At 45.1% G+C, this 12486-nt stretch overlaps 1 protein-coding gene across 1 annotated transcript; it reads left to right on the top strand.

Annotated features, from left to right (window-relative positions):
* Positions 1–306: 306 nt before the first annotated feature.
* On the top strand, positions 307–10608 carry inhbb (inhibin subunit beta B). Its single transcript, XM_040027425.1, has 2 exons — positions 307–1324; positions 7909–10608. Exons 1-2 carry the CDS (start codon positions 937–939, stop codon positions 8733–8735), a joined length of 1215 nt encoding a protein of 404 aa, XP_039883359.1. The 5' UTR covers positions 307–936; the 3' UTR covers positions 8736–10608.
* The last annotated feature ends 1878 nt before the right edge of the window (positions 10609–12486 follow it).

The raw sequence follows: 12486 nt of genomic DNA, 5'->3' as shown, positions 1-12486 counted from the left end.
ATGGTTCTGTATGGGCTGTAATCTGTGTGAAGTTCGAATCCTGTGTGGAAACACACGTTTGATGCTTTAAATCTAAAACGTTTAAAAATCTTTAGAAAGTAATAATTAAAATGACTAATTTCGGGGGTCTGACTGTGCGCGGTACCTCCGCTAAAGGGGCCGTTATAAAACTTCCTACATTTGGATATCAGGTGATCACCCACACTGAAGGCTGTAAGTCAAATATTGCCAAGACCTGAGGGAGAAAAAAAAATTATGCAACCGCTCCGGGGCCTCCGTGTTACCATAATAAAACCATGTCCCACAGTCGTGGATCTTTAGACGTAGTAATAATCCCTTGCGCGCTGTTGGTGGAAATCCCCACGTGGTGTACGAATTCCTGTATAAAAACTTTGGGTGTGCGGAGCCCCTGTTGTCGTGATTGCAAAGAGAGGAAAGGGTCTCACTGAGCATAATCTTGCAGGACGCACGGGAGCTTGCCACCCTCACCCGCGCACGGCGCACACACAAAAAGACTCGGGACTCACGGAGCGCTCGCGTTCTGCTTGAAGCTGCGGGACAGGAGTCTCCGCAGCCTGCTTGAATGGAGAGGAGCCGCCTGTACGGGGTTTTATTCACACTTGTGCTCTTTTGTTTTGGCAGATTACGCGTCTGAACGCAGCGTGGTTTGACAGAAGCGCATCAACAATCAGAACTGTCGTGCGCGCCTCTCGGTTACAGAGATGAACTTTTATTTTGTTGCTGGATAACGAGCTGGAAGCACAATGACTGGAATCGTTTAGTCTCCTGGAATACAAACACATGCTCAGTGGATTTATTCACTGGATGATTTCTCCCGGAACTTTAGTAAATGAAAAGTCGCTTAAATTTCGGTGTGCATTTTTAAAAGATTCACAATTTCTTTCGTAGCGTTTGGACTGTAGAATAAACTTTAAAATGAGCTTTTATAGTGTGGCACTGTCTTGTTTAGTTGCGTGCGTGCTGTGCGTGCGCTGCAGCTCGGTGACCGGGACAGAGACTCAAAGCTCACCCCAGGAGTCGTGCGCGTCCTGCGGCTTCAGGGGGCCGGATCAGTCGGAGCGCATGAACATAGATTTCCTGGAGGCGGTAAAGAGGCACATACTGAACCGGCTACAGATGAGAGAGAGACCCAACATCACCCATCCCATCCCGAAGGCTGCGATGGTGACGGCGCTGAGGAGACTGCACGCCGGCAAAGTACGAGAGGACGGCCGGGTGGAGATCCCCAGCTTCGACGGGCAGGCTGCCTTCAACAACGAGGTTCAGGCGGAGACATCTGAGATCATCAGCTTCGCAGAATCAGGTACTAATCAATAATTCACTGCACATGTCTAATTCGACCCTTGCCTGAACTCTTTCACCCTTTGAGTCTTAACAGGCAGCATGGCACCAGGTGAGTTAATAACTGACAATCCTTAGCAGGTGAATATATATATATATATATATATATATATATATATATATATATATATAAGTTGTTGTTTTTTTAAGCGGCAGAGGCAGCCACAACAAACAACCATAAACCAGCCATAAACACGGAATCTGGTGCAGCCGTCATTTTTTCATCATCTTATTACGTCACACTGGCTGCTGATTTAAATCCTCCTGTTCTGGAAATCCAGAAGAAATGAAACCAAAGACAGAGTCCTTAAATTACCCCCCTGTGTTGTCTAGGGGATAAAAAAAGCACCTCTGAATCCAGTTTCATCTCAAAGCTGAGCTCACACTCAATACTCCAATGTATAAAGCCCTCTTTTAAATACGGACAAAGTCCCTCAATTGGCCATTTATCCCTTCCTCTAAGAATGTGTATCTAACTAATTCTCAGAAGTCTAAAGAGACACACACACACACACACACCCTCCTGTGCACGCACACACCCTGACATACAGCCTCAAAAACACACATACACACACACACATATACACAACAAAATCATCGACAGAATGGAATAATTGTCACTTGGTGCTGTGAGTACCACGTCTCCAGCACAAACTGTTAGTTTAAGAGAAAGGAAACATAAAATTAAACTCACAAAAATAAGATGCTTTGTACACACACACACACACACACAGGTTTCTCATTGGCTCTGCAGCTACAATTAGCCTGAATGGACTGTGAGCTCCTGCCTTCCATTGGGAATGATCTGAGCGCCCTCATGACAAGGCAACAAAGGCCGGGCAATTATTATAAGAGCTCTGTGTGTTCACATCATGTCAACATGGAGAAGAAAAACAGCAGCGAAAACAAAAGAAATTGCTCAGAATAATGTATGAGACATCTGAGTCCATGCTGGGTTGGATGAGGTGATGGGACTGTTGGTGCTGTTAGTGTGTCTGTGTGTGTGCCCATATTGCAGCGTTGCAAAGCTTTAAAGGTTCGCTGGGCTCCTTTGCTGCTGCTTCTTCTTCTACTTCTGTGTTTTTCCTCGCTCTATTCTTCCTCACACCTTTGAGCCTTTGTGTGGCATTGTACCATGGAGCTGGCTCGGGTCCCTGCTCCCTAGACCCCGTCTGCCTCCCGGCCAGCTGGCTCGAGGCCCCCCAGATCGGATGCTGCCAGCCAGGGCACGGTTTAGAGGCGAGGTCTCCAGAATGCTCTGAAGCCAGGGGAGTTTGTCCCTCCCCAAAGATGAGGAAGCCTGAATTGTTGTTTTAGAACAAGGCGAGATGGGGGGTGAAGTTGGCATCTGTTTAGCCAACAGAGAGCCAGTAAATGGATGCTGATAGGTGTTTGTGTGCTTTGTTTTTCTGTGGGGTCAGCTTGTGTCCCGTCAGCGCAGGGTTAACCGCGGTGCCTTATCTCCGGTAGCACAGTGGTACAGAGTCTGCCAAGTGGCCTCGGGCAGGTGAGGGAGGGGATGCCAACCTCTCTTCTCCCCTGACATGCTCCCGTGGGCCCTCACTGAGGGATTCGGTGTCCCGTATCCACAGGAGCGAAGCGGGGAACACGGGCAGAGAAGAAGGGAGGGCGAGAGAGAAAGCGCTGGATGGAGAAGTTCAGATGGGCGCTTCTCGATTGCTCGCTGCCACTGCTTGGACCCAGTGAACTTGTGACAAGTGGTCCAAAACTCAGAATTAAGACTTCATTATGGGAGGTCACTAAGTAGTTCCTCCACAGGATCAGGTTGGCAGGTTTACTGCAGGACACTGCTCTTTCATGAGGAGCTGTCAGTCATGGCACTCCTGGACCTGCTCCAGCCATTTTCCACATTCACTCAGCGGGGTGTGTTTCAGTCAGTGGGATCGGCTGCTACTGTATAGCTCCTGATCCTATAAATGATTTATGCACAGTGATTAAAAATTCCTCTGTGGTAAAGCTTTAACAGCAGCAGGTCCAGCACATTTGTGGCTTTAACCTCTGGTCAAGAGTCCAGAGTCTCACGTCCACGCCTCCTCGGTCTGTGTGGAATTCCTTGAGAGCTGAGGCCTGAGGGGTGGCGGCCATATGTCACGTTAGAGCCACGCCGTGTGGTCTTGTCGACAGCATCTTTGAGTAATGAGCTCTGAAGCTTTCTATCTACCTGCCTACTTGCCTGCCTCCATCCACAGCCTCTTCCCTGGCTCGGCAGCGCAGGTGGAGACACGCTGAAACAGCCCACCCAGGTGTCCTGCCTGCTGATAATCACTAACAACGTTTTTCCACTGTGGGGTCAGGCGAGGCGTGTCCAGGCCAGCTCCAAGCTGCTTGTAACACAGCATGAAAAGAACAGTTCATTCCTCCTAAAGAACCTCAGCTGAAATAAGTCATGCGGTGTTCAGATGTGTGCTCTTACAGCGCGAGGATCTATATGGTCCATGACACTGAAGGAGTGATTGTTAGTGCTCCACTCAGAGAATCATACATATGCCACCTGTCTACAGGTAGAAGCTACGTTAGACACTGTGGTTTCAGGCTTATTTCAGCACTTGAAAACCTTTCATATCAAGCAGAAGTCCATTCATGCCTTTGTAGTGGCAGATTAAACCTGCCAGTTGTCGTGACATTGCAGATTTTTCCTCTGGATTTTAACCCTTTACCATCCACAAAGTCACAGGGCAACCACTTAGGGTTAGGGGTTGGTGGCATTTTAGCTACTTCAGAAACTAGAAGACATGACCTTTCAGATCAGCTCTGTCAAAATGCAGTTTTTTGCAGTTTTTCTGTGAGTTTTATTTCCCTCTAACTATGCAAATAAGTGAAAATTCCATCAAAATAGGTTCATGTAACCATAACCCAGGTAGCTGTTAAAAGCAGGGCTGGATATGGAAAAAAAATCATATCAAGATCTTTTTTTTTTTCATATCAGTTGAAATTGATCTATATTATGATAAAAAACAAATCACTATTTCTGTGAAGCCTAAAGGTTTCTGTTCACTCCAAAGTGTAGATATGAGGCTATTATATAAAATATAATAGATATTAATACATATTAATTAATAGATATTAAATGTTTATGATCAGGGAGCCAGATAACAAGGATCCGCTGCTTAAATCCAACATTTTCCACTCTGCTTGCTGCCGTAATGTCTTACAATGTAATGCATTCGTGATGTCACTGTGTCACACTCTTTGGCTTTTGCTGTAAAAGCATGTTACACAGAGAAAGAGTCCTGGTTTGTATACAGTCTTGGATTGTGTGTGCATTTTGAAGGTAAAAGGTCAGCTGTGCACTGATGCCACTGCTTCAGATTGTATAAACGATTCATGGTGTTGCCTGCTTTTGTGGGAACAGTTTGTGGCGCATGCTGCTCTGCTTCTTTGTCAGATTTGAAATGGCCAACATATCTTCACACACCACCGGAATCCTCGGATGTTCTAGTGGAAAACGCCCGATGTCTGTGTCGATGACACTGTTTTTGTTAACGTTTGTCATTTTCTCTTTCATGTCACTCACACTCTTGTCATACTGCTGTGTACGGCTGAGTAGCTCAAAGATTAGCTGCTTTTTATCAATTTTATTTTAACTATATCTCAGATTGTGATTAAGGAAATGTTATTATCATTATTTTTATCACTTTCTTGCCCACCCCTAGTTAAGAAGTTAAAAAAATAGGACTGTTGTGTTCAGAAAATCGGTTTATTTATGATTTTATGCATCAGTTTTATTACCAAGTGTTTCTCCATTTGAGGCAGAACGTCACCATTTAATGAATTAAACACGAACTAACTGGCAGAAAACCGTTAATAATTTAGTACTTAACCATGGTTATCTCAGTTTTGAAGATTCACTTTCCTTATTGGCGAATCTTGGGGAAATGTCTTAGATTGTGATTTGATCATATCACTCTGGGAAATTTGATAAACCAATTTAAAGACAGATTCATGAGTAATGAAATTAAAGCTTAGTCACAGCCTTACTCCAGATCCTGAGCAGCTACAGCATAAAAGCAGCTCAGTGATATCCAGCGTGTAAAAATTCCTCAAACTGTTCTGGCAAAAGATTTCAAATGTGACCTCTGAATACTCCTAAACCTAAACCCCTCTGTGCATACTTTTCCCAACTTGTCCCTAGCCCCGTTTACATCCTAACCTTTAATCCCTTCTCTTTCTCTGTCCCAAACCTTTATAACCCTTCTGTTCCCTCTCCCATTGTTTAGTTGTTCTTTAGTCATACTACCATATGGTTTGATCATGTAATTAAGTTATTTATTCAAAAAAAACTGTAACAATACTTGTATAACAAACACAATTTTTATTTTCAAATCTTCTCTGAAGTTTTGTCAGTTAAGGGACAAAGAAAATAACAATTGTAACTCAAACACACGAAAAACTATTCACATTTTCCCCAGAAGAGTCTCTCTAGCGTCTCATTATTCCTCTGTAAAACATAGGGGTTAGGGTTATCACCAATGATGACTTGGACCTCAGACCCCAGAGGGTTACCCATCAATAGTGATGACCCCAACCCTAACCCTAATTCTCACCCAGGCAATCAAATTATTTATTTATTTTCTTTGCAATTGGTTCAAATATAATTCCAAATTACACACACTGAAGAATAGTCATGCTTTGTTTTTTCCAAATTAAAAAAAAGAAAAAGCACATTTTTACCTTTCTCCAAAATGTGGGTTTGGGTTACCACCTATATTGCACTTGCATTTCGGAAGGTTAATACATACGACACAAGCCAAATGAAGCAAAAGAATACTGTCTGACAGAAAAATAAGAATACAGTGTTAGGGTTATGTTGGTGTAAGGTATTATGTTGGTGGGTTATGGTTTAGGTTTACTTCTCAATATCGGCAATGACTTGATCTCGGATGTTAACTACACCTGAATTTCATCTCTTTGGGGAATAGGTTGGCCTGGAATCAAAATGGGACATGATCATACAGACGTCTTATTTTGCAGCCTGTCACTGTGTGATGCCCGTCTCTCTCTTTGAGCTCAGAGCTGTCAAGGCACGTACGGTGATGACTGAGGCGAGGTTAGTTACTTGTAGCCCTGAGGGGTCTTTGCATGAGCTGCTGTTCAGCTGATTCCTTCACGGTGCTGGCTTTGCGTCGATTTGAGCGTGTACTCGTTGTGCACCGTCATATCTTAGCCACAGGCTGATGTGTGGAGAGTTGCTTACCGTGGGGATGGGTGGGTTTGTGTGAGCAACCAGCTGACGTACTAGAGAGTGGAGAGCTGGTCTGAACAGGCCCCTGTGTGAAGGTAAAGCTGCACTTTAATGGAGGAAAAGGCACCAGGCGCTTTAAAGAGGAGGCCCGTCTTTGGTGGCCACCTGTTGACACTGACACACACTAATCAGTGGGCAAACAAAGTAATTTAGCTGCTTTCAAAGCTCTGCATGAGCACATTGTGGCAAATCTCCTGAAACAGAAACCTTTCTAGTTACCTCAGGGTAATTTGGAAGACATCATTGGGCTGAAAAAAAAAGTAGTGCCAGAAAGAGCCCAGCGCCACCTTTAGACACCCAGGATCTCTTCATTGTGCTGCTGTAGAAAGTGGCCAGTGTCATGTAAATGGCTTTTATTTTTGCCTCATCATGCTTTTTGCTGGAACGCCACGCGTTTCAATGGCGGGCTGCAGCGCGGCGCTCTCCCACTGCCTCACACAGGGCTTTGTGCTGTCACTCTCAGGGTGCTCCCGCTGGAAGGAGGTGCAAAGGGGTAGCATAGGGTGGGAGGCGGGGCTCGGGTTGGGCACGAACAGCGAACTCAGTGAACCCCCCGCAGGCCTTAGCCATGCCCGCCACCCTCCCAACTTTTCCACTTCTATCCTTCCTCCTTCCCTTCATCTTCCTCCTCCCTTTTCCTTCTTTCGCTCTCTTTTCTTTTTGGTCCTGTCACTTACAAAAATGGACCTAAAGCCAACTGGGCCTGATCCCAGAACTGGCCTGTTACCGCTGGCCTATCGGGAGCTACCACAGAGGTCACCTGATGCAGTCATTGAGAGTTAACAGAGAAAACAAGGGGAAAACAGATCTGTGGAAACAAAGCTGTGCCCTTCTCAGGGGCTTTCTCTGTTTGTGTGTTTGTGTGAGCGTAGAAAACAGTCTGTAGGTCAGTAACCTTTCTCCTGGAGCCACAGAAGTGCGCTTGGTTTAAGCACAACAAAGACCTCCCAGCCTGTCATGGCTTTCAACAACCCATGCTCAATTGTCGAGAAGATGATTAAGCTGTCACATGTTCGCCTATCTCTCTTGGATCAGATGTGATATCACTTACTGAAATTACAAACTACAGCCATGTGATAACTGCTGAAGCATTTTCATAAGCACTGAGCAAACTGAAAACAATATAATGCTGCTGAAAGGTCCTCAGCTTTGGATCCTATGATTTGAGTCAGACATTTATTTTTGTTTTTGCACACTGAACTGACTAAAAGAGACTGTCGTCTACCTTCTTAAAAATTCTACCTCTGTGTAATAAATTCTTCTGTTTATTCTCTTGCTAACAGATGAACAAACACCCTCCAAATCCAACCTGTACTTCCTCATCTCCAACGAGGGAAACCAGAACCTGTACGTGTCCCAGGCCAACATGTGGCTGTATTTCCGTATACTTCCAGGTGGTCCTCAGAAGGGCATCAGGAGGAAAGTGACGGTCAAGATCCACTACCAGGAGGCCACGGCTGTCAGCAGAATGGAAGGAAGCCCAGGAGGTGGAGGCGGCGGAGGGGGAACAGGTCGCTGGGTTCTGGTGGAGAAGCGGGTGGATCTGAAGCGCAGCGGCTGGCATACGTTCCCGCTATCTGAGGCGGTACGGGCAGTGTTTGGGAAGGGCAGCCGGAGACAGGACCTGGAGATCCACTGTGAGGACTGTGAGACAGCTGGAGTGGCTCCTGTTCTGGTGGATCCAGGTGACCCATCCCACCGGCCCTTCCTGGTGGTGCGTGCACGACAGCTGGATGGAAAGCACCGCATTAGAAAGCGGGGGCTTGACTGTGATGGCACCAGCGGGGGCTTGTGTTGTCGACAGCAGTTCTACATAGACTTCCGGCTTATTGGCTGGAACGACTGGATCATTGCACCAGCAGGTTATTACGGTAACTACTGTGAGGGCAGCTGTCCGGCCTACATGGCAGGCGTGCCGGGCTCAGCTTCATCCTTCCACACTGCGGTAGTTAATCAGTACCGCATGCGGGGGATGAGCCCGGGCTCAGTAAACTCCTGCTGTATCCCCACCAAGCTCAGTACTATGTCTTTGCTCTACTTTGACGATGAATACAACATCATCAAGAGGGACGTGCCCAATATGATCGTGGACGAGTGTGGCTGCGCCTGAGTCCACACTGGCCCGTCATTATCTGGACTGTCAGGAAGGCCTTTTGTACAAACAGGATGTTATTGTACGGTACACATATATATCTATACCTACTGTATGTGCAAGCAACACACACTGGTACCATCTAGCAAAAGCAAGTATCACTGTTGTGTCCACGTGTGTTTGCACGTGTCAGCACAGGCGTGTGTATTTATCAGAGTGAGCGACACGCTTGCCGCCCGCATTCTGCCCATTCGTTGGTCAGCGGCGGCACGAGAAGGGAACGCTTATCACCAAATGATACTTTTCTCTAGTTTGCCATTTCTAGTTAAAAAATAATGGCCCGTCATCTCCTCGTAAATGAAGATTTAAAACAAAACAAAACAAGCGCTTAAGGAAAGTGACATGATTGGCTTCACTGCCCACACGCCCCCTGCCCTGCTCCTCCAACCCTCTGAAGTACTCTGAGCACATAACAGACTTGTGTTTTTACAAAGCACTGACAGTTCATCAGCTTATACAATTCAGAACACCAGCACTTCCCTGCCACGCAGACAGACTCAGTCTGACTGTCCTCTCTGGTGGAGTTAAACTGGCAGCGCTTAATGCCTTGCAGGATTACAGCCTTCACAGCAGCGCAGCGGCAGAACAAAGTCCTCCACTGAGCCCCCACCGCCACCTCTGCAGCCGCCACTGCTGGCGTTATTGTGGCCGTCACTCTTGTGTTGACAGAGAGAGAACTGCTTTCTCCTTCCCCCTGAGGCTCAGCAGAAGCCAGTCTGCAGACTTGGAGACTCTAGTTTTGGCCCAGTGGGTCACCACAGTGCAGTGCAGCACTTGCAGAAACTGAAATGCACACCCTGAATAGCACTTGTATAAATAAATGCCTTCCAAGGGGTACTGAGTGTCCTGTCCTATCGCTGAATAAGTGCCACATGAGCTATGCAATGTATAGTAACCTATACCCATACTCAACATGCTATTAGACTGAATCCTCTCCCCGTCTCTTTCTCTTCTTCTTCTTCTTCTTCTTTCTCTCTTCAGTCCTCAACTCTTTATCAATACTTGAAATGTAATCTTTCGCTTCCTTTCCAAAGCGAATGATTGTTGTGACGTTTGCACTGAAAAGTTGCGGATTTAGCGAAACAAAAACTGCCATTGAAAAGTTATTTTTATAGAAGTAAATTTGAATTTTGTTTCAGATGTATTTTAACTAATTAATGGAACCAAAGAGGCCACGATTTTAGCTGTAGTGCTCGGACGGCAAGGCCGCCGGGTCACTGTGTAAAATACCGTTTGTGATCATTTGTAAAAGGCCTACCACCGCATCAGGGTACGACATTTGATTCTCCTGTCTTAGCTCTATTTTCATTCTCTGTTTTGTACAATGAGCAACATTTCATTTTTCATCTTTAATTCTATTTTTTGTTCCAGTTTTCTATTTAATAAGAAAAGCTACTTTAGTTCCTGTCTAAGAAACATTTAGTCCAGTAAATGTCATCTGTACAGTTTATGTAAAATAAAATGTTTTCTTAAATATTTTGTAACTTTAACTTCCTTTCTGCATCATGTTTTAAGTGTGACTGTTTTTGCCTAATGACAACATTCATAATATATTTTATTATTATTATTATTATTATTATTATTATTATTATTATTACTACTACTACTATTGTTGCTGTTGTTGTTGCTGTTGTTGCTGTTAAATCTGCTAAGGAGCATTGGGACCAGTCATAAGGTAAAATTCAAAAATAAAGTCAAAATGTCAAGAAAAAAAGTTGAAATGATGAGAATAGAGTCAAAATAGTAATTTTGATTTGATGGACCAGATGTTTTTTTTCCTCCACATTCCAACTTTATTCTGAAAATTCAAAGCAATAAAAGAAAAACTCTTCCTGTAGAAAAACTTCTTCACCTAAATGTTTCGCTAAAAACATTCTAGTTGTAACAGTTCTATGATGTGTGTGTGTGTGTGTGTGTGTGTGTGTGTGTGTGTGTGTGTGTGTGTATGTGTATGGCCCCCTAACTGACTTCACTGTTGTTGGTAACAGGTGGCCCCCTCTGGCTCCACCCCTGGGTGAAAGTGTTGGGTTTGTGCTTTAGTCTTTTCTGTGCTTTAGGCTGATATCCACCTAAACAAAAGGGTGAGGCTGAAGTTGCAAGAAAAACATGAGCACATTTCAATCTTTGTCTCCACTGGTTCAAGCATAAAACATTTCTCTGCTGTCGCCTGCCAGGATCAAGTGTCTCTCATAAGCTGGAGCTGTAGAACAGTAATTACAAGCATGATTAACAGCTTCAGTGGCATCCACAGCGAGTGCCAGCGCACAAACCTTCAAATACCTGCCCGATTCCTCCTTGGCTGCAGAGTCTGTTGCCGTGCTTATTTGTCATCTGTCTGCACGGCTTGTTGTTTTAGTTTAGGATACTTGTGCACATGCTCATGCAGGCTGTTACATCAGACCTGTTTCCCTCTGTATCACAATGTTTCTATTTCCCAGCGTAGGTCTGCAGTTGCTACAATGTGTCAACACTTTATGCAACAGCACAAGGCTTGCCCGCCTGAATGTCTGTCTGTCTGTGCCAACACCTACCAACGGCAAGATTTCAAATAATGTTTCTGCAGAGCCTCCATCACAACACATCACATGTCCCTGTTAAAACATCAGCCAGATAATTGCTCTAAATGTGTCTATTAGGACCTGCCAGGAAGCGCAATGAGATTTGTTTACCTGCAGGGCAAATAGCACGTTAGGGAGGGATCAGTGTAAGTAACTTTTTTACCTGGAACACTGCGTAGGAGTGAGAATAACCTTGAAGAGCAAGAGAACATTTCTCTATAAAGACAAATTATGAAAACAAATCAGTGTTATGGTGTATGACTGACAGGTGAAGAAGAGAAATGATCTGTCACAGAGTTTTTTTTGTTTAATACTTACTGGAGGAACCTGACAACGTGTGCAGAGAGCAGGGAGGTGCGTAGCTGTCTTGTCATGCTTTCCAGTGCATGCCAAAATCTCCACAGCTGGAATGTTAACGACGCCGAGCTGGAGCTGCGGGCCATTAAAGCAGAGCTGCATTCTGGGCCACACACTCGCTCCTTTAAAATCACATTACAGGTGCGTATTTTGTAGGCTTTTGGCATCGATAATCACTGGAGCTGTACGCACGTTCCCAAAGGCACCTTTAAACAAACATGCACATACACAAGTGCAGCCTCTCCAACCCCCGAGCTATCAGCTTAAACAAATATTGTCCTCCTTGCCCTCCCACATCTAAAACCGTCACAGGTTGAGGTCATGACAGCTGCCAAGTTGACAGGGTCAGCTGGTTTATCGCCGCAATAGCAGCGCTTATTCTTCCAAATCAGCCCTGGCCACATTCACTAATGAATTTATGATTATTCATCGCCCGGGGCCAGGAATTCCTCTGCTTGTGTTTGTCTCCGTGGTCTGGAGGAATGCATTACATGTGTTGATGGGGATGTACTGATTGCCCACGTACCCTCTACAAAGGGGTTGTTGGATGGTAAGGAAGGTTTTATACCCACCATCCTAACCCTCCACCAAATAGGTGGAGGGTTAGGATGGCTTTAATCTCCATTAGAGGTGATAAAATCCTGACCTTTTTTTCCAGCCTCAAGATATTGTCTAGAGGGACTTTTATTCTATGGAGATATGCCATTAAATCTAAGACAGGAGGCTCATTCTGCCTCTCTTTACCTCACCCTACAACCCATAGTGACATTTTGACCTCTGGAGCAACATGGACT

This window comes from Simochromis diagramma, unplaced genomic scaffold (genome assembly GCF_900408965.1).
Source record: "Simochromis diagramma unplaced genomic scaffold, fSimDia1.1 OVJJ01000343.1, whole genome shotgun sequence".
Taxonomy (NCBI): domain Eukaryota; kingdom Metazoa; phylum Chordata; class Actinopteri; order Cichliformes; family Cichlidae; genus Simochromis; species Simochromis diagramma.
This window is presented reverse-complemented; position numbering and strand designations above follow the sequence as displayed.